At 43.7% G+C, this 26,446-nt stretch overlaps 1 protein-coding gene across 1 annotated transcript in view; it reads right to left on the reverse strand.

Moving 5' to 3' along the window:
• The window catches only part of SOX5 (SRY-box transcription factor 5), a 297,551-nt gene that overhangs the window by 255,331 nt on the left and 15,774 nt on the right, over positions 1 to 26,446 (reverse strand). The window contains 1 exon segment of the mRNA XM_059847991.1: positions 3,074 to 3,305. Coding sequence (XP_059703974.1) covers positions 3,074 to 3,305 — 232 coding nt within the window.

The following is a 26,446-nucleotide window of genomic DNA, read 5'->3' on the forward strand; positions in this document are numbered from 1 at the left end:
CATTCCTCACTTCCAGAATTCAGCACACAGACACCACTGGTGAGATCAGTGGTCTCAGAGTTGCAAAAGCAGACAAATAGAACATAAAGGCAGGCAAATAGAAACAAGTAAAACAAACCTTTGTAACTCAGATGAGCTAACAACTATCTGTGCTATCCAAATACTGTAGCCTTAATAGGTTTCTTCAGAAGAGCTATTGACTGATACTGTAATCCTCAAGTGTTTCCTGCAAGCATCGTGGCCTGCCATGAACATCCTGAGAGGACTCTCAGATATATTCCAGGTCAAACCATTTGCCTTTTACTGTCTACTGAGCAGTTGCTTTAAATCTGATGAATTATTGTTTCTTTTCTTATCAGAAGAAGAGTTTTCCTAGTTGAAATAAGCAGCCAGTTTCTTCTATCAGGAGAAAGTTTGAGACAGTGACCCCTCCTTGGTGGAGGCTGGTGGAGATGTGCAGAGGAGACCTGGCCCAAAGCCCTGCTCAGGCAGGGCCACTGAGAGCCAGCCAGGACCATGGCCAGGTGACTCCTGAGTACCTCTGAGGAGGAGATCCAAAGCCAGGCAGCCTGCTCCTATGCTCAGCCACCCAAAACAGCATCTCCTGATGTTCACAGGGGTCCTGCAGTTCACTCTGTGCCCACTGCACCAACCTTCCTCTGGCTGCACTTCCAACAGCCTTAGAAAAATGAAAACTCCTGTTCATTTTGGTGGGAGGATGGGCTGTGCAGATTTTGGCCAATTTAGGTTAGGTTTGAAGATGTCCTTATAGGAATTTGCCCAGAATTTTGAGTTGTCTCACTAGGTTATTAAAACTTGGTAAAGTGCAGTAGGGTAAATTTCCAGAAGTGTAAGTTGGGAAGTGTGAAGCTCCTGGAGCTTTATCAATAAAACTCTATCTGTGGTGCTGTGTGCACACCTGCACACACCTGGATCTGCTTCCCAGAGATGATAAAACAGCAGAATGCCAACTGAAACAGGTCAGAAATGTCCTCTGCAATGTTAGATAGTGAATGCCCTGTGGGGATGATTTTTGTCACTGCTAAGCACACAAACTGAAGTCATCTAAATGTTATCCAGTGATTTCCTTCTGATAACTACATACCACAACAGCAGAGGGAGTGAATATGTCTATTTCACTCATTTAGACTGATCACTTCCTTCCTCCTGGAGACACAGGCTGCATCCTTTCTGAACTACCTGAGTGATGATTCACAACACAGTCCTCACGAAAATGGAGATGTTACCAAACTGTTACATTCATACAGGCTGGCAGTATTCTTAAATATGTATGAAGACAAAACTAGACCCTTACAGCCCCCAAACACTGCCTCAGGTAAGGCTGCAGTGTGTCAGTGCTGCAGCAGAACTCTCTGAAACACCCCATGATTCAGCACCTTGTACTGTAAAAAGACAGAAAACACTTCCCTGACATCACATTAAACACAGCCTTCATAGCAGGAAGATACACCAGGTGATAAGCTAAACCTCTAGTTCTTAACAACTAAAATGACCAAAGCAGCAAAGGGGTTGGTTAAAATCACTTAAAGAGCAGTTAAATGTCCCAGTGAGGTGTAGCTGACCCACTCCTGTTGGCTCCTTAGAAAACAGTATGGTTTTATTTCATTAGGGTCTGACTCTACACTGCTGGTGCCATCACAAATTTATCTATTGACTTAAACGCTGTCAGAAACAATTCCTTATCTTCAAAACACTCTCTTAAATAGGCCCCAATATAGCAAAGCCCATACATTAGTTACATACCCTCACATCCCACTGGCTGGAACTGTTACATTAATGAATTTCATCTCCATAAAACATAAGATAAAGGATGAGAAATAAACAAGCTCAAAAAAAAGATAATGACATTGTCTGCCCATGAGTAATTTCTCCAGTGATGTTCTTTCTCCATGTAAAGTTGCAACAACACAAACTAAAATTATGTATTCCAAAGCACTGTCTGAGCTTAAGCATTAGCCCAAAAAAGGAAGGGAAATGGATCAGGATCAATGAGTTATTCTGTCTAGGAGAGCAGCTTCAGTGAATATCCAGTGCCTTGGTCCTATGAGAAATAATAATCCCTAAGGCTTTTTACTTAGGGCTTGTTACATATGCATAATGAGCTGTAAGGGCTTAAACACCACTGTGGAGCTCTTGCAGGCTTTTATGAGAATCCACTATCACCTCTTCTGCAATGCCTTTTTAAAAGCCTTCAAATATGCAGGTCCACTTATTATCTTCCCTTCCAGTGAAATTACCAGTGCCCTAGTCGAGGTGGGGGACTGGCAGAAAACTTACAGCCAGTTTGTAAATGGGCAGGAGCTGTGCAAGCCCTGTGCTCACAACAGAGCTGTGTGCAAGTGCCTCGGTGCTGGGGCCTTTCCCTGCACCCTTCAACCCTTCTGAGAATGCAGCAGTGCTCCATGGGAAGGGCCCAAACACAGAACAGTGACAACACCAGCAAGGAACAGGGCATTGTTTTGCCTTCTTTAGGACACAGCCAGTTCTGGGCTTCCCCTGGACTGCTGCCTGCCATGAACGGAGTGCTGCAGAGTGGAACCTCACAAGGCAAGGAGCAGTGAGTTGATTTCCCTTCAGAAGCGCAGCAATTTTTTATTGTGGGTATCTGTGACGTCAATCACACATCAGATGGAGGTGTTTAAGTCATCAGAATTCAGTTGGTTGGGTTTTTTTTACCCTTTCTACAGTCTTTCAGGCTTTCCTGTTGCACAAACTCGGCACCGGGGTGACGTTTCAGACTCCGTGCCAAACGTGACTCTCACTTCCAGTGCTCCAAACCCGCCTGCTGTTTGCTGAACACACACACTTCCAGCTCACACCAGTGCAGCTAGCACATCTCCAGCACCCTCAAGGCCACCAGGCAAAGGTGAGGCAAAGCCTGCACTGTGAGGGAGGCAGGGGAGGGCAGGGACAGCCCAGCAGGGCAGAGCTGCCCAGGAGGAGGGGTGCTCCAGGCCCTGCACACCCCAGCAGGGGCAGCTCTGGGTGCCAAACGCTGCAGAGGCAGAACTCAGAGAAGGGATGTAAGCACAATAGAGCAAAGCAAACCTACCATTGTGTTGTGCTGGGAAGTGGGAGTCCTATGGCCACAGTTCTCCTGCGTCAGCAGAGAAACTGGCTGAAATTCCTCAGAGTGAGGCTTGTTGGGAAAACTCACATGCAAGGGAAGGTGAAAGGCTGGGAGCCCGTCACTCTCCTCTTCTCCCACTTTCTGTCTGCTTGTCACCATGGCTACCTCTCCATCTGCTTCCCCATACGGAGAGGCTGGTCGCTTGGAAGACATCCTGGAAGGAACAAAAGAGGAGAAAATAATGAAACCTCCAAATAAATCCTTAATGCCGTCATTGTGTGGTTAGGGGCCATTGTAACAGAAATGCCTTTTTTGTGCTGGCAGAGAGCAGGAAACCATCCAAATACCACTGCAAAGCACACACAATTGGGAACAATGGCCAAGCAGGTAGCAACAGAACAGTGCCTTGTTTGTTGTGAGAATAATACACTAATATAGCACTCTCTTGTATTCTGGCTTCTCAAACATGAAAATTCACCTAAGACTGCATAATGAAATGCAATTCCTTTTAAAAAATACCCATCTAGTTTTGCATTTGCAAGGGACTCTATGAAGATAGAATGTCTCCCGATACGAGCTATTGTCAACCCAGCTTTTAAGGAATAATCATCTGCATCTCATTATCCACCACCACTGATAAAAAAATAAAGTAAAATAAAATACAATACGATAAAAGAACTTGCTAGCGGGCCAAGACGTCTGTGTTTACAAAATTTCACCCACGTGAGCAACTGAGTGCTACAGTCGTGTTGCAAGGATCCTTCTAGGTTTGCAGATCTGGAATAGTTAAGCAATTAAACGTTTGGACATTAATAATCTAAGGTTTTTGACAACATAAAGTCAGGGGCTTTGAACGAAGGTCAGGATTGAACAAAGATCTGCTATCAAACCTTTCTAGCTATATATCAAATTCCTCCTATGCACAAATAGCTAGATCAGAAAAAAAAAACCCTCATGGAAATGTAATTTATATCTGTACCTACATAAAAAAGGAGACACAAGGAAGAGACCTACAACACACATTGCAAAAACCACACAGAAATATTGGCTTGAAAATCAGGCCTACATTGTGAAGCTTTTGATAATGTCTGATAGAACATGTTTATCTCCAACTTTTAGAAACACTGAAAGAAACCTGAGTCATGGGCAAATTGAAGTTATTATCCAAGACAAGGACTACTGAAAATCTTACAGAACCCAGGATGCTTCCAGCTTGGTCTCCAGAATAGAGGGGGGTACAGTGAAGTCTTAAAATGCAGACAAATTCTGGGATTAATTACAGAAACCTTGCTGATGAAAATCCATGTCCATGGATGGCCCCCTGTGCTAACCAGGGGCATCTGCAAGGAGCAGAATGAGGAGAAATCCTCCAGGCACAGCCAAAAGAAAAAATGAAAAACAGGGAAACATTTCACAGGGAAAAAAAATAAATAAAGTTATAAATGTGGAAACTGAAGACTATTTGTATGCAAAAGTTAAAAAAAGGGGCTGAAGCAATATTGCTCCTCCTCAAAACTCTCACATTTATGGTTCTCATGACCCCATTTTTTATTCTGCACTCCACAGTTGGAGGGCTGCAGAGCCAAGCAGCTCCTGAGCCATGTGTGGGGCTGCTGTGAGGTGGAGCATGTCCGCAGGATCTGGCATATTGAGCACGGAATGGTTCTCAGCAGCACTCAACTGGGTCTGAAAACAAACAGCGACTTTAAACAGCCCTTTGTTAGGACTTATTTTGCTTCTAATGATCTCATTTTGAGCCTTGCCTCCTGAGCCAAGTTAGATTATATTAAAAAAAAAAAAAAAAAAAAGGAAAAAACCAGAAAAACCTACAATAAAAACTCAGACAAAAAATTCCCCACCAGAACCTACATGCAGCTGCACATTGCCTGCTCTGAACACCACCTCTTGCCAGTGCTCAGAGAACCAATCTGTATTTTCTATTAATGTCTGCCTTAGTCCAACAGACTAACACTTCATACATCCTACCTGAATTCTGTCTTCTAGGCTTCCCCACCTACGTGTCTGCAGCAAAGCATATGCACAAAGACAGAGATCACCAGATAGACTCTTACTGGCAGTTTGCTACTAGCCCACTGAATTCAGCATTTTACAGCTATGCTTGATGTGACAGATCTCAAAGCCTTCTGCAGAAACCACACAGCTCCCTTCTAAAGTTAATGTGAATTATTCATATTTTGCATTGTGCTGCACCAAGATCGACATTTGCTACTGAACTGAAGTTTTTTGGTTACTCATTTTAACAGGACTTCAATAGAAGCCCCAGCATTTACACAATCTCTCTGAAAATCAGCACCAAGCAGTTGTCTCAGTTTTGGCAAACAAAAAGGGACGGACACAAGATCATTACTCAATTATTCCACAGTAATTTTCTATACTTTAGAACACTTATATTTGATAAAATGACTGAAAATATTGTAAGACAGGCACAAAAGCCCCCACTGCAATTCACTCTGACAATAAATTACAGAGAGAGAGGATGCCTCGCTTTGTATTGATGATTTGGATTAAATATTGCATGCTCCAACTGTGTCAAGAACTCCTACTGCTGTTAACCTAGAATAACACAGATTCTGTCACATTGCTTCACAAGGAAAGTTTGAATATCACGCTGAAATAAAGCTCTTCTGTTAACTTGGGATGTGAATATAGAGTTCCAGATCATCTTCCTCTGCTTGTCACTGCTCCCAACAGGGATGAAATAATTTTCTGCAGGGGATTTATATAAACAGACAAGGAAGATAACAGAGGTGTCCACCTCCATGCACTTGCAACAAGAGAGATTATTTTGCTTTTGATCTAAAATGAAAACCTACAGGTTGGATTGTAGAGCAAACTAAAGTGAAAGCAGAAAGTGCACAAGAAACTCTTCCTTTTGTCTCTAAAATATCCACTTTAAATTACAAGCCACGTGCCCATCACCATCCTAGAAGACTAACAAATGACTAAAATGGCTAAGGCAGCAAAGCTGAGGCTTTAATCTGAGTTAGACTTCCAAGAACACCCAAAGAAATGGACACACAAACCTGGACAACCCAGACATCAAATGCAATTTGTGTTCAGGCAGCTCTGTCCACAGCCAGCCTAAATCAGACAAACATCAGTTTCACAGAAATGTCTTACTCCTTATAAGCATCCAGGAAATTTCCACAAGAAAATGGAAGATTTAAATAAATAAATTAATAGATCCACATCTCCTTTTGGAAATGTCTTTCTAAAGGATAATAACTATCAAAGTCTACAGCAGCAAAGGATCAAATCTCTGAGAGGTTCCCAAGTAGAAAACATGATACAAGAAAAAGTCATCTACAAATGTCTTTCATCATCTCTACAGCTTGATAGGTCCATTCCCCAAATTTGCTATGCCCCCACATCATGCATCCCCCAATTATTTTCATAAATCTGGTTTATCCTACTGAGCTAATACCAGCTCTAAGCAGATTCCACATCTAAGATGCAAGCAGAGTTCCCACCACAAACAATAGGGAAAGGGAAACAGCTCAATTCTGAGCAGCAACATTATCTGAAACTGAGCTCCTCTGACCAGCTCTAGATCTAATGAAGCACTGGAATGACCCCATCCTAACAAAGGACTGCAAACATCCTGGATCTGCCCTCAGTGATAACACAACAGCTCACAGCTCACAGGGCTTCAAGATCTTTTCCTCAAATTTAAACACGGAATAGTTTTCAATTACATCACTCTGTAAGAAGATTTACAATGGAACAGGAAACACCAATTTATGGATAGGATTTAAAAAAAACACCCCAAAACCCTAGGATGTAACTCAGAAAAGTACAAAAGCAATACAGCACACCAGATTCCAAATGTAAAAGGTGTCACTGCAGATGAAATCTGTTGCAACTGAATTGTTTCAAGAAGAATTGCATTTTAAATGTCACTAATCACTTCTACTGAATAAAACCAGAGAGGTGGTGATTTTATAGAGAACCTAAATCTGCAAAGTTCTGGTGCACAGGGACACAGGCTGTACCCAGGCCATTCCACAGACACACTGGAATTATGAAATGCATCTCCACATTTGATTTTATCAGTGGTTCAGATGGAACTGAAGATTTAATTCTGGTGATGAATTCAAATTTGATATTGTTCCTTGTAAAGAGACCTATTCTCAGAAAGGCTTCTTAATATGGAGAAACTGCAGTTAAAAAACCCAAACATGCTTTTTGTTCAATTTTCATGGTAGGAAGAATGTTCCTGGTAGGAAGAATGTTTTTTCAGGGAAGTAAAAACCTCATTGTTCTAACTCACTCTTATCCAACAAATATTTTATGTGATTCATATTACAACAGTTTCTCCAAGTATTTCTTTATGCCCTTCAATTTGTAACAGACCCTTTGTAGGCCTAAACTGATACCCTGTGTCTATTGATCTCTGAGTTTTTGCACTGACTTCAGCGGGGCTGGATTTTCCCACTGGAGCAAGTAAGAGCTTCACTACATCCACATCAATTGTTTCCTACGCTTATTGGTTCCATCCAAATCATTCCAGGCTGCTAAATATGACTATTTTTCTTGTTTGCTTTTTCCCTTGGATTCAGTGTCTCACAAAAGTGATCTTTCCATAGCTATATTTTTGTTATTATGACTGTTTTTAACAGAACCTCACTTAAGTGTCCCCCACTACATCTCCATTTGTTCATTGGTTTCGGTTCATTTCACCCATGATTGTACTCCCAAAATAAATCTGAAGTGGTGTTCAGTACTCAAGGAGATAGTGCCCTCTAGCACACAACCTGCATCCTTTCCAGTTCGATTGTCCGTGCCATAAAATTTAATAAATTTTGTGTCATAAAACTCTAATCTTGTTACATTAAGCAAAATACCTCAGAAACATTTCAGATACCTACAAAAGCTTTTGGAGAAGGGGCTTATCCATGTCTTCAAAAGTGTCAAACACAGATGTGTCAGGAGAAAAAGATATGAGGCCATAAATCTCAACTTGTTGGGAGTTAATTAAGGGATTCATCAATCATTGCACAGCTCACCCCATACACACACAGGCAAAATCCCGTCACAGCAATCACACAACCCACAGCAATCCACAGGTTAAAAACTCCCCAAGCCCCTCTGCTCTGACTATTTATAAATGACTTTCTATCATCTAGCATTAAGACCTGTAATTATAAACCAGCATTAAAACAGGCCTGCAAAGTTATGGATAATTATAGCCGGTTCACTTTTTCAAGAAATAAAAAGCTTTTCCATTCAAACACAGGCTTTGCCTCTCTGACAGCTCCAAGTCCAGAGGATGTAGAAAGATGATTTAAACTGTATGTCAAACCTCTGACTGGGCAAGGCTCTCTTTTCCCCCTTACCAAGAGAGGCATTGTTGTTTTCTCCCCACAACCAGGCGTGACAGCCTGGCTGCAGCGGCACAGCCAGCTCTGAACCAGCACAGCACATCACCCCTGAGCTCCTCTGGCAGCCACAAACCCTTCTGGGGCTCGCTCCTGGCCAGAGCTTAAACCCCTCAGCCCTGAGGGTCAGGGACAGGAGCAGAGGATGAGGAGCAGAGCAGCACCAGCAGCACCAGGAATTTGCTCCTGCACACGGCCCAAGTCCAAATCAAACACGGAGTGCTGAACCAGTCCAAAACCTTCCCTGGGATTCAGTCTGCCTCTCTGCAGGGACATTTACCTCAAATCACAGTCCTTGTTGGAAAGCTGCAGGCTGCATTTCCACAGGAAATAATTATGGTTACAGACAGCAGCACTGCCACATATACCTAATGTGTAACCATACACACACACGTAGATGCAAAAACACAGGCTGATTCACAATGCCAGCCACGCATCTGCCTCATCCCTGACCACTTTTAATGCTAATAAAACACTTCTTCCCAGGATCACTAAACTATGATCTCTCCTTACACACAGCCCTGGCAAGAGGTGCCAGTTAACACTAACAACAACGGTTTCCATTCTGTTTTGGCCCCAAAGCAATTCATTATTTATGTACACTGAATAACTAGTACCTCTAAAAAAACCAACTCGATTCATTTTGACAAGATTACTTGTGTAATAAGGTATTACTCAACATGAGTAAGGGTGGCAGACTCCCACACACTGTCCCACTGGGAACTGCAAGCCTGACTTGTTTCTACACATACCACTAAAAACAGACTTCATTTGGCAATATCTTTGAGTCATTTACAGCCTGGTTTGGAATTCTTCACTGAAGTCACTCCACAATTAAAAAAATAAAAAAAAAGGAAAAAGAAGCAAAAGTTTATAATCTGCTACTCAGTAAAAACTGTGAGTGAAACGTGCTCTAATCTGTCACTCACACTGAGGTGGGATAATCTGTTAATTATTACTCTCTAGGATCATAGCAATCAGCTATCTTTTGAAGCACACCTATGCTAGGAATCACTTGTGCTATTCAAAGGGGGTTTTGGGGACCAAGTCAACTTTGTTAACACAAACCCAGATCACTACAGCACCACCTGAGTAACATTTCCGTGCAGCTGCCTGTTCTTAGAGCTGCCACAGTAATCCCATGCTTAGGGGCACCCCATAATTTCCATTTCACCCAGCCCACCTTCTCCCTTTGGCTTTCCAGATTTCCTCTCTGTATGGGGTACCCTGAACAATTCTGGACAGTCCTCCAGTTTAGAGGATTCTGAATTTAAAATAGGATGGGAATATGTTATTCTCAATCCATTTTAAATGTTAGTGTAATATCAGCAGCCCAGTTCATATACCTGATATTCCACATACTGTGGAAGCTGTTTTTTGAGAAAAGCCAGTGCTCCAAGTTCCAGTGGTAAATAAATGGTTTCAATTTGACTCGATTTGAATCTGTCAAATACTAAAGTTGCCATAAGTGTCCTTGAAAAAAAAAAGTTAACAAAACCTTTTATTAGAAAAATGAAAAAAAAAATCAAAAACCACTTTCTAACAATTCTATGCCATCAACTGAAATTTTATCATCTCCATTTTCTTGCACTTGCAAGGAATTTATGCACAAAAAAACCACTGTAAAATCAAGTCCGGTAAAAATCCATTGTAAAAAAAAAGTTCACACTGAACATTCCCACCATGGGCTACACAAAGCTTTCAAGACTTTTTGAAGCAGGTAACTGGGAAAGACTGCATGAGCAAGTTTTTAGTGAATACTGTGGCCTGAAGGAAAGCAGCCTTCAACCAAAGCAGAATTTGGAAGGTAACGAACGCACTCCTACCTGCTGTATTACTGTAAGGAGTATTACCTAATTACTGAATAGTACCTAATTCTTCCATGGGTCTCACACAGACTTTGCATCTCGCTGCTGTCTGCTGAGCAGGAACATTCAGCAACCCACCCAAGACCCCTCCAAAGGCAGCTTCAGCAGGAGAACCTGTGTGCTTGTGATCTCTGTTGGGCACCCGCCAACTTCATCACCCCTTTGCTTCTCACTCCTCAATATCAGCTACAAGAGCCAAAACCCAGGGAAACGTTTTTAAACCAGGATGAGATTTCAGCTGCTGAGCAGTGTGTTTCTAAGGGGTCAAACCCCAGAAGCTGTGGGTTTGGAGCACTTGTCCAAGGCAGGGGAGGCAGGGGGGTGGCACCGAGCGCGGTGCCGCGGTGTCAAGGACGATCAGCATCCAGCAGCACAAACTCTGAAACAGCAGGATGCAGTCGCTGATGTTTCAAGCAAACTGAGCCCGATCACTGGCTTCTTTCATGCAAAAGACTCTGCTTGGATGATTCTGAATTAAATCCACAAGCTCATTTATTTTCCAGTGCATCCTCAAATTAACTCTGGCTTCCTTTCCTTCCAGCCCCCAACCTTTCAGAAATGTACCCAGACTCTTCAGCTCCTCATACATCTTGCTTTTTTATTATTTATTTATTTATTATACTTTTTTATTATGATGTTAAATTTGTCATCATGCCACCACAAAAATAGCAGAGCTTTGCTTTTATTTTTAGTAAAGTTTTAGGAATGGCTCGCTGCTGAAACCACCACCTGAATTGCTGTGGCATTAGGGAATCACCACTCCTCTGCCTGCTGAACTACAAAGAGGATCTAGTCAAGTAATTAGAAATTCCAAGCCTTGAGATTTCACTGTACAAACTAATACCTGAAAATGACAGGAAAGCGTCAGTCCTGCTGAGGGGGAGACACAAGGAATCCACACATCACACACGACGTGCACTCCTAATTCCCACTGAGAGAAATGAAGGCAAGGACTTGAAACTGCTTTAAAATTGTGACAGTTATGATGGACTTATTACAAAGAAATCTGAGGAAGATGGGCTCATTTTGAAAAGTCAGTAAACATTAAAACTTTTGCATTCTCGTTCATTGGCAGTATTTGTCTAATCAAGCCGACACAAGTTTTTCTTCAAGCATTGTTAATTGATTAATTACTTTCAGTAGAATCAACATTAACAACAAGAACTCTCCCCCAAAAGATGCCCAGATTTCAGTGTGAGGAGCCTTTGTTTTGACTGAGATCTTGGTAGAATACGGCCCAGCTTTTCCACTCCCCCACCAGGCCAGGGTCTGATGTGAGTGCCAAGCAAACAGGCACTGAGCTTCAGCCCCCCTCTCCTTTCCCCTTTCTTTATTTAAATTCTAAACTCAACAAATGCATTTGAACTATTTTCTAAGCAGCATTTCCTCCGCAGAGTTTGTGTGTAATCACAAATCAGAAACACAGAAATTTTCAGGAGTTTCTTTATTTTCCCCACTCCACTCTCAGTTTCCCTACTCTTAAGTTCTCAATAAGAACTTTATCTTACATGTGTGTTTCCTTCCATTAAATCTACATATAATTACACTTCTAAAATTATTTTCAAGGTACCCACTGGTGTTTACTCATCTGAATTTGCAGTATCATTCTACTTTATAATCTAACTCCTGTTCCAACCATCACTTGCATCCACATTTGCACCAAGTCACCACTTTGTAAAAAAAAACAAGACAAAAAAAAGCAAAAACCCAGCAGGACACATGAACACATCCATCCACAGGTGGCCTGTATGTTTCCTGGCTAAACTGATCATGCCAGTCAAGCAGATAACCACTGACAGCACAAACTTGCATCACTGAAACATTGGGCCTTTAGTTAAATTTAATGGGAGCAGAACTGAGGCCTCAGAGAAACCATTTGTACCTTTAAGAGCTACACACAGTGAAATCAGTTCTGCATCTGTGTGTGGTGGAGGGGGCTGTGAAAATAAACTAAACTTAAGCAGAGCAATGTCCCTAATGGATGAAAACCTTTTCTTCCCAACAGGTTAATTCCAGCTGCCCAGAATTTTTATGATTCTTTCTTGTTCACATCCATGTGCATGCTCCTCCCTTGCTGGAGGGTTTGTACATGACAGGTGCATTCTTGGCCCAGGAACAAATAATCCTGGAGACCCCAAGAAAGAAAAATCAAACTGAACTCGAAGATAAAATCACAGGGAATAAATACATCATTGCCTTTCCATTATGTTAGAAAAAACACCACAAAAAAAAAAAAAAAAAAAAAAAAAGTTGAACATTTATAACGTACGAGCAATTTGAGGTAGGATTTTCAAAGCTGAAAAGAGATTGTTCCAAAGCCCAGATGTTGCCTTTCAGAAACTAGTGAAAATTGCTGCCTCGGAAAATTACTCTGAAATACCAATAGAGTAAAACAAAAATTGTTTAAATAAAAATAATTCTACTCAGACATTCTGCTGTTCCAAGAGAGAAAATGAACTTTTTTCAAGTTTTCAGGGGGGTTTGCATTCCGATCTCCAACTTCAGATGATCCACGGGCACAGATCCTCTCTGGCCCAGCAAATGAGGAATGGAACAGGAAAAATGTCTGGCATGGTGTGAGGGCTGCCTGTGCACCCTGCACTGGGAATCTGCTTCAGGTATCTCAGGGCTGTTTGCTCCTTCCCAGGTTTTATTCAGAAAAACGTCAGAATTAAAGATCTACATTAAAAACAGGGGTGGTGCAATCACACATCTGCTCAGCCCCAGCAGGGCTGCACCAGCCCCCTTCACAGCTGGAATTTTCTGATTTCTGAGCACCATGTTCCATTTCCAGCACTACTGGACACTTCCAGAACCTGCCTGCACACGCCAACACATTGCCTCATGCAGGTACATGGACTGGCTGCAGCTGCCTGAAAGCTGCATTTTTACTGGGATTGTTTTAAGAGATACCTGTAAAATTGCAAGAGAAAACAACAATCCCAACCAGCTGATAATTACCCAGCTTAACAAACTATCTCTAGACACTGCTGGAGCTGCTGGGTAAGAACAACACAGCTCTGAGCCATGTAACACACGTCTGTCCCTGCACAAAGAAATGCATGAGGGCAGGCAAGTGAAAACAAAGCAACAAAGAGGAAAATGGGGGACCCCTGTGACAATGGGGGACCCCTGTGACAATGGGGGACCCTCCTTATGAACCCTAAGGATCATAAAGGGCCTCCAATATTCCTTCAGAAAGGCGGCAGTGGCAGGCACAGCAGCACCACTGCAAGAAGAGGCCTACCTAAAAAAGCTCTGGAAGCTGTGGAGTGGGGTAGAGAGGAGAACAAGCCTGAAGGGAACCTCCTTCCCCCCAGGGACACCCTCAGGAACCTCCTTCCCCCCAGGGACACCCTCAGGAACCTCCTTCCCCCCGGGAAACCCTCAGGAACCTCCTTCCCCTCAGGGACACCCTCAGGAACCTCCTTCCCCCCAGGGAAACCCTCAGGAACCTCCTTCCCCCCAGGGACACCCTCAGGAACCTCCTTCCCCCCAGGGACACCCTCAGGAACCTCCTTCCCCCCAGGGAAGCCCTCAGGAACCTCCTTCCCCCCAAGAAAGCCCTCAGGAATCTCCTTCCCCACAGGGACACCCTCAGGAACCTCCTTCCCCCCAGGGACACCCTCAGGAACCTCCTTCCCCTCAGGGAAAACCTCAGGAACTTCCTTCCCCCCAGGGACACCCTCAGGAACCTCCTTCCCCCCAGGGACACCCTCAGGAACCTCCTTCCCCCCAAGGAAGTCCTCAGGAACCTCCTTCCCCTCAGGGAAACCCTCAGGAACCTCCTTCCCCTCAGGGAAACCCTCAGGAACCTCCTTCCCCCCAGGGAAACCCTCAAGAACCTCCTTCCCCCCAGGGACACCCTCAGGAACCTCCTTCCCCCCAGGGACACCCTCAGGAACCTCCTTCCCCTCAGGGAAACCCTCAGGAACCTCCTTCCCCCCAGGGACACCCTCAGGAACCTCCTTCCCTGCAGGGACACCCTCAGGAACCTCCTTCCCCCCAGGGAAACCCTCAGGAACCTCCTTCCCCTCAGGGAAACCCTCAGGAACCTCCTTCCCCCCAGGGAAACCCTCAAGAACCTCCTTCCCCCCAGGGACACCCTCAGGAACCTCCTTCCCTGCAGGGACACCCTCAGGAACCTCCTTCCCCTCAGGGAAACCCTCAGGAACCTCCTTCCCCCCAGGGACACCCTCAGGAACCTCCTTCCCTGCAGGGACACCCTCAGGAACCTCCTTCCCCTCAGGGAAACCCTCAGGAACTTCCTTCCCCCCAAGGGACGCCCTCAGGAACCTCCTTCCCCCCAAGGAAGCCCTCAGGAACCTCCTTCCCCACAGGGACACCCTCAGGAACCTCCTTCCCCCCAGGGACGCCCTCAGGAACCTCCTTCCCCCCAGGGAAGCTCAGAGGATGCTTCTCCCCTCTGGAGGCTCTCCCAAGCTTGCCCTAGCCCAGGACAGCTGGCTAACATGCTGCCCACTGACTGAGCCTGCAAGGATAAAGAAGCCTTGATGGAGAGCAGTAATCACCCATTGTGTTTGTTTATTTTACCTCCTCCACCACACACTGGAACCTTTTTTGTTTTTTCCATTACCAAAACCATCCCCCACTGAGAGGCCTTTGTGACCTCAAAGGGGCAGAGCCCCTCTTTCTTAACACTGGCAAATTGATGTAGGAAGATTCATTCAAACACCTCTTCAAGTAAACATTTGACTCTTCCCCTCCATCACTCTCTCCTCACTCTGCCTTCAAACAGACTCAGAAATCACCATTAAAATGCTCCTGCCTGCAACTGCTTTTACTGAGATGTGTTAGAACCATTTAGCAGTCCAAGGCACATATTGCCATGGAAGTCCAACTGCAGATGACAGCAACAGCCTCTGAAAAGAATAAACAGACATTACAGTAAAGTAAACCTGGCTGCCATTGCCAGAACAAGTGTAGAACAGCTTCCTTGAGAAGACTTCTTCTACCAAAAACCCTCTCCCTGCTGGGGATACACTAAATTATACTGGAAGTGAATCTGGACCCAGATGTTCAGATCTAAAACCTAAAGTCAGAAGGCTCAGGAGGAAGGTGACCACTGCATGGGAAATGAGGCATTCCACTGGCCCCCAGGAGAAGGAGGATTCTGGATTCCTTCGGGCAGAAGGTGCTGAGCATCTCAGAAAATTAACTTCTTTCTTGATCAAAAAGGAACAACAACTTCCTTACTTCCCACTTTTGTTTTCTCCCCTCTACACTCCCCACACATATATCAATTTTTGTTTTTCCTACATGAGCTGCATGGATTTGGTATGTAAAATTCAGGCATGTAAAAATGCAGACCATTTTTACACACCTGAATTGCATGTAAAAAGGGCAAGAGAAAGCCTTTTGATCTACCTGAAGGCAACACCAGAAAGAAAACTTCTGTACTGGAGGATGCCCGTGGTCACTCTGTGGCATAGCTGCTGCACCAAAGCAATTGATCAGGAATAATTACAGTCACAATAAACTGGGGCAGGGAGAAAATTCCTGGATTCAGCAGCACCATGCATCAACAAACAGCCCACCATCACAGGCTAATGATAAAATCCAGGTTTCCAAGGAATTCCTGGATTCATCTGCACCATGCATCAACAAACAGCCCAGCATCACAGGCTAATGATAGAATCCATGTTTTCAAGGAATTCCTGGATTCATCTGCACCATGTATTAACAAACAGCCCAGCATCACAGGCTAATGATAAAATCCATGTTTTCAGGGTGAACAGCCACAACTGGCTATAAAACTCAACAGGAAAGGGCCACTGTGCTGTCTGTTATTTAAAAAAGGCAGTAAATAGTTTTGATTTGGGTAAGTGGTCACCTGGCAAGTTCTAGAGCTGCTGGATGAAGCCTAGGAGAAAGGACTGACTGCAATACATCAGGAGAAATTGATTTCTGAAGTATAGCAGAGGCCTTTGGTGTTGAGGATTGCCAAAGATGCACAAACACTGGAGCTCTGACCAGGCTGATGACTCCTGAATGCCTCCTGTGCCATGAAACCAGGACTCAGCACAGAGAACTCAGAGACAGCAACGTCCTGGGTGATCCCACATCATCCACTGAATCTTTCTGGCTCCCAGCTTTTCTGTTTTTACACAAGAGATAAGAATGTTTAACTCCCTTTAGAAAATGCCCTGCCAGCTCAGATTTTCTTTCTTCAGAAGGAAACATTCTATTGGTGATTGCTGTTTGCATTAATTACTTGTATCAATGATTTACCCACTGGCTTTGTGTGCTCTGACACTTCTGTGATGACAAAAATTAAGTTCTCTCATCAGCTACTGCCCTTTGAAACTGCAAAAGTAAGTTTCACAGAATCACAGAATATTCTGAGTGGGGAAGGACCCACAAGGTTCACTGAGTCCAACTCTCAAGAAAATTCCTCCGTGGAGTCCTGCCAACAGACTGTAATAATGTTTTGTTTCAATCTAATGACTATATTTACATTAAAATCTATTTAACCCTCTTTTCTGGGCAGTGATAATTGAAACAAAACAACCCAACAAAAAAAAAAAAATCAAAACCAAAAAACCCAAACAAACAAAAAACCCCAAACCCCAGAAACAAAAACCCGACCAACCAAAAAAAAAAAAACCCAAAACAACCCTAAACAAACAAAACCCCTAAACACATCATTTATCAGGAGAATGTCACTGCACCCTTTTCCCTGGTGCCCAGTTTCACTGGCTGGCACTGTCAGCAGTCTCTAAACCCCTCCCTTGTAGGAGAGCCCATCAGATGTTCAAGGATTTTTACCTTTCTCCTCTCTTCTCCCTCACCCTCCATCTCCATGCTTGCCTGGAAGGGGATGATCAGAAAGTGCAGCTCTTACCAAGCTGCTGACTTCACTCTACCTCCTTCCCACCCCACATGACAGGAATATAAAGCACAAGCCAGATTTTAAAAGATTAAAGTGCCAAAACCATTGTTTGCCTTGCTGCTAAGAAAATCTCAAATGTGCTTCAGATATTAAGATAGCTCCAGATTTCTGAAAATCTGACTGGCAGCCCATCTCTGGCTCCAAGAACCTTCACAGATCTATAAACTCACCTTACTCCTCTCCTTTCTTGTACCCAATTTATCAGCAAACATTCCATACTTGCACTGCCCTTTCCATCCTCCTTAAAAGCACTCACAAATACTAATTACTCTCCACATATCCCTTGTCCTGTGAAGTAAATCAGGATTATTATTCCCTCTGAAGTAAAAACAGATCACTAACTCCTCTTTCCAGTCTGAGGAGATACAGAAGGGGGCCTTAGGTGGCCTGCACAGCACAAAGTGTAGAGGAACCACTGAAGCACAGACTGAGACACAGAAGTTCTCCATCCCGTGCTCAGGCTGTGACAATCTAAATCTCACCCATCTATTTGCCAATGATACTCTCAGCCCAAGTGTTCCTCTGTGCTGGCTGATGATCAAATATTTAATGCATGCCATAAAATGAAAATATGAACTCGACAGCAGTGCCTCTTATTTGTCATGCCCCATTACTCAGACAGGGTGGTAACGTGTCCACGTGACAGTTCTCAATTTTATTATAGTCTCTATTTGCTCACTCACTTAAGATGTTTAAAGAAGAGTTGTATGGATTATCAGGCAGTCTGAAAAGTTCAGTTCAGAGCTCTTCAAACATACTCATTTTCATCTTATTAGCACAAGTAAAGTAAAAGCCTTAGGCAGGTAATTTACCATCCAGTTTATCCAAAGGGACTTCTAAAGGAAAAGTCAACCTTTGTAAATTGTTGGTGATAATCTCCAAATTGATCATTAATTATCAGCTGCTGCTAAGCGTTTCTTCCATCAGCAGCACTGTGAAAATAATAGATTTCTCAGAAAATCTGCCATTGTTGTCACTGCCACCTGTGCAATCAGCCCTGATTAAACCCAGCGAAGTTCCAGGGCAGGCAGCTGCCTTGCTAAGGGAATTCTGTCCAGCCACTGCATTTTCCAGGCAGCTTAAAAATTAGTTATCCACCAAAAGGAAAGCATTTCTTATTGCTTGCTATACCATGTTATATTCTACATTCTTTACTTTCCCATGTATAGGAGCAGCCACAATTAATTTGAAGCCATTCAAGTGTGCTTAACAAAGAGCACATTGTTTGTACTGCCAAAGCCAAGCTGACACACACAAACTTCATCCTTCCCTCTGCACTTCTGTGATTTTCTTTACTGCAAGTCAGTGCTTACAACCTAACAGTAAAAATTTGGACAGGTCATTCCAGACTTTGTGAAAAAACAAACTCTGGAGCAGACCAAGGGTTCACCATCTCAGGTCCTGAGCAAGAGTTTGCATGTCAAAATCCAGCTCAGCCTTGATGCCAATATTCTGACAACTGCTCTCCAGAATTGCTGGGTATGGCCACTAAACAGAGTTCTCAGAATTTTGGGAAATACAGTGACCAGAGTACAACACCTGACATTCCACTAATTAAGGTTATCACTCCACTGATTAAGCTCCCACTTCAATCCCTTCCATGGACAGTCCCAGCTGACTTTGCTGCAGCAGCCACGGATGTCACACACCCCTCACCTGCAGTATGACCAAACACACCTGGCACACACACTTTAAAAAACAAGCAGGATCCCAACAGACTGCCAGTCTGACAACCATTTAACCAGGTATTATCATACCATCGTGAAAAGGAAGCAAAGAATTAATAGCAGAGGGAAGATATAGGCAGGTAATGAAATTTTTTAGAAATACAGAATCTGGAAATAGCATCCAGAAAAGGCTGCATGGTTACACAGCACAGCAGTTTGCTTTAGCCTGAAGATGGTCTACAGGTAAAAACACCCTGAGCCAGGTAAAAATACCACCTAAACCAGGTGATCTGCCACCACCATGGGCTGCAGGTGTAACACAGCAGCAGCTGAGAATGGCAGGTAAAAATACAGGTAAAATATACAGATAAAAACACCCTGACCCGGGTGATCTGCCACCACCATGGGCTGTAGGTGTAACACAGCAGCAGCTGAGAATGGCACATAAAAATACAGGTAAAATATTCAGGTAAAACCACCCTGAGCCAGGTGATCCACGGGCTGCAGGTGGAACAGAGCAGCAGCTGAAGCCTTCCCCACCTGAGGATGGCAGCTCCAGCAGCACTGCAACACATTTCTCTGGCTTTGCACAAACTGAAATGCAGGCTGGTTCTATAGCTGGGCAATCACATCATCTTGGAAACACACACACAGAGTAAAAGAGCTCTGCCCACATTTCAGACTGACTGCTCCCTGGGTTCAGGACCTCTGGCCATTGGCCACAACTCCTGATAATTCCAAATGCAGTGGGATTACAGCCATAAAGATGGAAAAACACAACAGCACCACAGCTGAAAGAAGAACCATCCCTTAAAGATAGTTTTGCTCAGATACTCTCAAATACAAATAATTTAGGTTTACAGTTGCAGCCCAGGAGCTTTTAAATAATAGAGATGAAATTTCCAGTTCAAAGGGCAGGAAGCCTGAAATGGAACAGAACCTTACAGAGAGATGAGACACAAATCTGGCAAAAAAGAAGGGACTAGACTTGTATTTCTATCAGTGAGATGGTGCCAGGGAATGGGCTGCTGCTCTTCCAGGAGCTCCAACTAGAAATACTTTAATACTGAGTAGAGAAAACAAAGGAATCCACCCAAGCTGTTAAGGTGTGCTTCTGTTCTGGTCAGGGGGAATGTCAAATGGCAGCACCTCACTGAACAGTCCTGAGCACTGAGAGCCAGGGAACTGCCTCTCATACTCTGGGTTACACTTCCAGGACTGAAAATAAAACAAAAAAAACAAACCCACACTCACAAGTGCAAGTACAACACAGTTTAAGGAGAGAGAATAAATGCTGTGATGTGATTTACAGGTAATTCTTTCCAGGAGAACTACCCCGAGACTCTCCATGGATGTTTAATATTGGAAACAAGATTTGTCATCAGCAAACAATTTAATAATCCAGTTACATGAGCAGTAACAATTCCTGGGCTGGTAATGAACACGATGATATCAAAGTTGTCATCTCTCAAACAGAATCTTGGTTGATTTTCTGTACACCAACAGTCCTGATTAATTCAATTGTGCCCTCAGCGTGTTTAGTGCCTGTCTAGGTATGGGAGAAGAGGCTTGCAAAGGTCTCTCTGAGGACTGAGAGAGCTTTGAAATTCTAACTTGGGCCACGTTCTATGAAATAGAATCCAGCTCACTTGCCAGGAAGCAATAAAAGAGAACTCAGAGAGCCTGCTCATGTGAATACATCTTAGCAGAATCAGGGCCCGCTGCAGCCACAAGGGAGGAGAAACTTAAATAAAGCATTTCAGTAGAAGCATTCTTTCAGCAGCTCTTAGTCTGTATTAGCAGCTAACATCTGAGGAAAGGAAAGGTTTGCTGCTTGGCAATGGTGTGGTGTTAATGTAACACAATCTGTTAAATGAAAAAGCAAAATTAATTCCAATTTGGTGTCTTCACATTTCACACTCCAGAGACTCTCATGGACTGAATGAAAGACAAGAAGGGGAAGAGAAAATTTAGCGATTTAAAAAAAAATTAATTGTCTATTTCTTTGCATTTCACCCAATTAAGTCAAGAGGCAATCTGAGGAGAAAATAGGAAAGGTCTCTTGTTTTTATAGGTATTTCTCCCATGTGGCCTAAGAAATGTCTGCCTGTGTCCATCTCTCACTGCCCACTCCCCCCTTCCCCCTGTCCCTCCACCACTCAGATGTTGAGCTTTACTTCATCCTCACAGCAAGCAATGGATTAAGCAGAATTACTCACTGCTATGCCAATTAGGATGAATTAATTACAATTTTGCCTCCTGTCCCTCAAAGGTTGCAAGTTTGCCTACCAAGCCCAATGTGAATGCAGTGAAGGGAAGAGCTCCAACACTGCACAGCAGAATCCAGATCTTCCTCCAGATCCATTCAAGCCTCCCTCTGCTCTGGGGGAAATGGATGGGAGCTCTTCTCTCCAGGCAAGAGCTGAGCTGCTCTGCTCCCTGGGACTTCAACTGCCAGGGCTGTGAGAGGCAGCAATAACTCCTGTTTTTCAGTGGCATTGTGCAAGTGAACCCCTCAATGTTTGCAAAGCACCTTGAGGCCAAAGCACACGGGACACAACAGAAGCACAAATGTTTCCATCACCAAAATAAACTGGGCATGTTCCAACCAGGCTGCCTCCAGGGAAGCCTCCCTGGACCTCCACTCAGGGCATTTCTGGTTTCCAGAGTTACATGCACACACTGTCCTAACCAAAAATCTGGGAAGCCATGTAACACTTTTTTTCCTCAGCAGCCCATTTTTTCCTTATTTTTTTTTTCTGAAAAAATACTTCCCCATACCAGCCAGCACCCACACTGACCTCCAGGATAATTATAGATGGAAGGACAACCAGCAGCAGGATGGTGATGGCTTACACAGGCAAGGGAAGGCCTGGTCAAACAAACAGGATCATTTCCCTTGGTCTCTCACCTTTTTCCACTAGGTGATGAATCTCCAAACCTGTACAGCCATACACCTTAAAAAGACTAAAAATATCTTTGTCTCCCTTTTCTCTCTATTTTGCTACCCTATAGACTGCCAGCAGCACCCTCCCCAACCTATAAATTGCCAACCAAACCTCCCCCTTCACCCAGGTTACAGAACAAAAGGAGTGACCCACTGCCACCATTCAAAAAAACCCCAAAAGAACTAAAAATAATCCAACAGCAAGATCCAAGTGTCACGTCACCTTCCATTCAAAATTCAGAAATGGGACAGAAAGCAGGCAGCTGTGTCTCTCTCCCAAGCTCACCCGTGTAAGCAGTCCCACCCCATCCCTCCTGTGCCAATTCCTGCCTCCATTCCCTTCTCACTGCCCAGCAGGACCAGGGATGCTCCAAGGAGCAGCATTCCCCAGCCCAGGGCCAGGCTGGCTGCAGCCAGACCCAGGGTGCCAGCCCTGCCTTTGGAGAGGGAACCTCCAGGTCCCTTCCAGCCCAAGCCCTTCTGGGACTCTGTCAGGCCAAATGACCCCCAAGAGGTAAAAACTCCTTTTGACTTGAGCAGGATGCCTCACCCTGCGTGGATCTTAGCACTTCCAGCTGATTCCAACAGAAACTCTGGGCACTTAATTCTGAGCTTTACAACATTAATTACTAAGATCTCCTTTTTTGATAGATCTGTGGTGATTTTCTAGAGACCCAGACCTTGTCAGCCCAACTGCTCTGCTGTGCCAGTCTGGTATGACCTGTGACATTATAAAAGGACATTCCTGTGCAAACAGAACATGAACCCAAATATCACTGTCTTCACAGAATAAATGTGATGCTGCACCTTTGGTCACATCACTTTATGAAGTGGTAAAGGAGGCACCCAGAAAAAGCATCCCACAGACTTGATTATTACACATTTAGAGATGATTTTTTAAGAATATAATTGTTCTGAGATTGTGGTTTTTTAACACACCAAAAAGTGCCACTATTTACCTAAAGGAAAATATTTTAGTTCAGTTCTCTGCCATGATTTGTTCTAGTCCATTTTCTACATCTACACAGCTGGTATCATTATTGACACAGCCATGTGAGCAATAACATGTATCATGCCTCCTTCTGTACACAGCTCATCTACAGAAGAATAGGGTACTTCAGCCAAATGAGTAATTATTAAGGGTATATTTTCAAAAAACAGAAATCAATTGCACATCACAGTCACTGACTGTGGCCATTCATTACATCTCTGCTGTAGATCCTGCTCTGCTTTATAGGAGACACGTCATTACCAAGAGGCAGCAAGAAAACACTGCAGAAGTTGTAGCTCTCTGAATGATAAATATGTTAATGTTTCACAATGTACAACAAAAAAGATGAAAAAGTCACACACAAAAAAAGGAAGATGCAGCAAGTAACAATGCTGGCTAGCTGGTTCAGTGCCATGCTGTTCCAGTGCAGCTCTTTGGCACCCATTCCTCATACAGACACTCCAACTAAACACTGAGATTCTGACTTGATTATCTGAGCACCATGGAACGCCCCAAATGCAGATGAAGCAGAGCTTTAGAACTGAAATATACTTTAGAACTGAAATATACCTAGCAGGCACATAAAATTCTCAAAGCAGGATAACAAGAAATTTTATACACCTAGGATGTTGAAGTGCTCTGGCCATAATGTGTTGCTTTGACTGTATGCCCTTAGTCAACTTAAAAAAAAAAAAATTTTAAAAAAAAAATCCATAAAAGGTCCAAGCTTTTGGACTTGGCAATGTCCACTGCCTAAAATCAAGCAAGAAACAAAAATAGGTTGTGTAAACAAAGAGGAAACAAAACAATTTTAAAAATATCAAAAATGATTTCAAACCTCTTGGTCAGCATAGCTGGGGAACCCAGGAGTTCAGGCTGCCCAGTGGGAGTGTGTGAAGTGACAGCATTAACCTCTCCTGGTTTACTTCTCTGAGTGCTTTACCTCAAGACTGGATGCTGAGAGGAATGAGTCTGGGGTCCTCCTGCCCCCATCCACCTACCTGGACATCCTTCAGTGACTACAGTGCAGAACTTGTCAGGGGTTACCCACGTCCCATCCCTCACCCTGCAGGAGCAGCAGTGACCTCTGTGATCTTTCAGGTAATATTGCTTACATTTCACAGGACAAATAAGAACATGCCTTCTCATTTGGATTATTAACCATGTGAAAGTGCATCCTGCTACCCACTGAATTAACAAGTAACAGGGATGCTAAAAAAACCTGAACAACCCCACTCCAAAAGAAACAAACAATAACAAAAAACTCTACTAAAATGGCCCAAAATCTATTCTTTCACTGATGTCACATACACCCATTTCAGTGTTTCACAATTGCTTCTTCATTCCCCAGACATGAAATCACTGCAAGGGGACTCCAAGCTATGCTGTATTTTCCACGTTTCGCTTCAATAAAATATTACAAATACGTTACCATGTAGTTGGGATTTTTTCTGCAATCATCATAACAAAGCAATGTTTTCATACTCCCCCCACAAACCACATCTATTACCTCACACCAGAGCACAGTGTTTTGGCCACGCAGTGCAAACAGCAGGAACAAGCTCACCATCATCTTCCAAAATAGCTCTTTGAACACATTTCCACCAAGCAGTAGTGACAAAAGCCCTGCCACTTCATTCCTGCCCTCCACCCCACGCTGGATGGGGAGAAAGCACTGAAAGAAGCACTGAAAGAAGCACTGCCCTCTGCCACCTCTGTGTCAGGAACAGCCTCTGATCACAGCCTTCCCCAGCTAAATCACTCTGCAGTCAACAGGAAACTTCCCAAACCTGGAGAAACCATCCATCCATCGTTTCACCTGGGCACTCCAGAATGAGGTTTAAGAAAAGCAGACTGTTTAATCTTCCAGTCTCACAGGGCTTAACCAAGCCACGGTGAGGGCTGGGGAAACACCTGAAATATACCAGAAACATAAGCAATGCCCCGTTTTAATGTGAAAATGACACTGAAAATTACAGCAGAAATATTTGAAGATGAGGTGAAAATTCATCGTAGCCTGATGCTTTAGCAAGTCCAAAACCTCCAGAACTTCAAAGGAATCAAAGTCACTCAAAGCCTAACAGAGCTGGCCTTTATTTATGTGTTCAATCTACTATATTCCTTCCCAGACTTTACCCAAAATGGTTTTCAAGCAACTTACTGTTAATAAGGATTAAACCTACTTAACTGAAGTATTTCCAGAGATCACATCACTATCAGGCCTGATTAACAGGTCGTGAAGTCTACAGCAGCGAGGCTGCACCCCTCATATATTCTAAATATGACTATATATTTGTATTCTGGATTCCTCCTCAGTGAGAACCAGTGCATGCAAAATAAATTCCACAATCCCACATCTCGTATACAAAGGGCATCACACATATCCTGCGACTTAAGCTATTCTCCTGAAATTATCTTAGTCTCACACAATCACACTTCAAATACCCCATATGTCCACTTCGGTTATCCCTCCTTTGAAAAGCTAATAAATGTAATACTTAGATGCAACTGCATTTCATCTAGAAACAATTATCTGCAGTACTTTGTGCCAGGAAAAGCATCAATAGGCACGGCTAACAACACTTCCACTTTATTTTCCTGCCGTCGGATGGGCCCAATCCAACAGCCAGAGAAGGCAGTGAGAGGCTCACAATTGTCTGCACTGGGAGCTGGACAGAGCCCACGGTGGCACATGAATGTGAGGTCTGTGCAAGGAGGCCGAGTGACAAGCACAGCCTCTGTTCATTCACACCACCACCCTGCAAAGGGAGAGGAAGAACAAACTTCCCGGGATGTTCCCACTACCCAGAGCTGCCCGGAGCCAGCAATAAAAGCTCTGGAGGTGGAAGCAAACCCTGCTCTCTGGACTCACTCAGCCCTTGTTCTCCTCTCTAAAGCTGAAAACTGGACTGAGACAGGCGCCTGGTAAAATCAAACATTTACCTGCTACTCTCCCCAGGTGTTTCTAAAATTAAAACCAAAATACAAGACCCACCCTTGGTGCTACCCAGAGCCCCCTATTCCCCTGGGATGTTTTCATCTCAAAGGAAAAACAGGTAATCTGCACAATAGTTCTCAGTTACAATGCACTTGTCTTGCTTTACTGAACTCTACCTGATACAGGGTTCAAAAATGGCAAACAATTTATTTCAGGCACTCACTTGGATGTTTCACACAGATAAAAATTAGGAGAAGGAAAAATGAGGTCTTGTTTTTTCCCTAAAATACCCATGAAAAGGGTATATTTCCAAAGAGACTGCATGAGCTAAACAATTAAAAGCATTCACAAGTGCCCCATAATTCCAAAAGGACTCCCAAGTGCTTTTTATGGCTGGCTCACACGCAATGTTTTCCCAAACAATTTTTTACTTCTTTATGAAAATCATGTACTCTTCCTACACACACACTCATGCCTTCCTCCTGCTTTTGGCATTAAATATAACACCAGGATCTCTGAGAGTACAGATGTGGGAGATGAGAAACCCTGCTCACTCCTGGTGAGCCACAGGAAGGAAGCACTCTGGGAAAAGCTCAGCTAGCAGGTACAAAACACAACCAGAGAAGGGCTGG

Source organism: Haemorhous mexicanus, chromosome 5 (assembly GCF_027477595.1).
Source record: "Haemorhous mexicanus isolate bHaeMex1 chromosome 5, bHaeMex1.pri, whole genome shotgun sequence".
NCBI classification, from domain to species: domain Eukaryota; kingdom Metazoa; phylum Chordata; class Aves; order Passeriformes; family Fringillidae; genus Haemorhous; species Haemorhous mexicanus.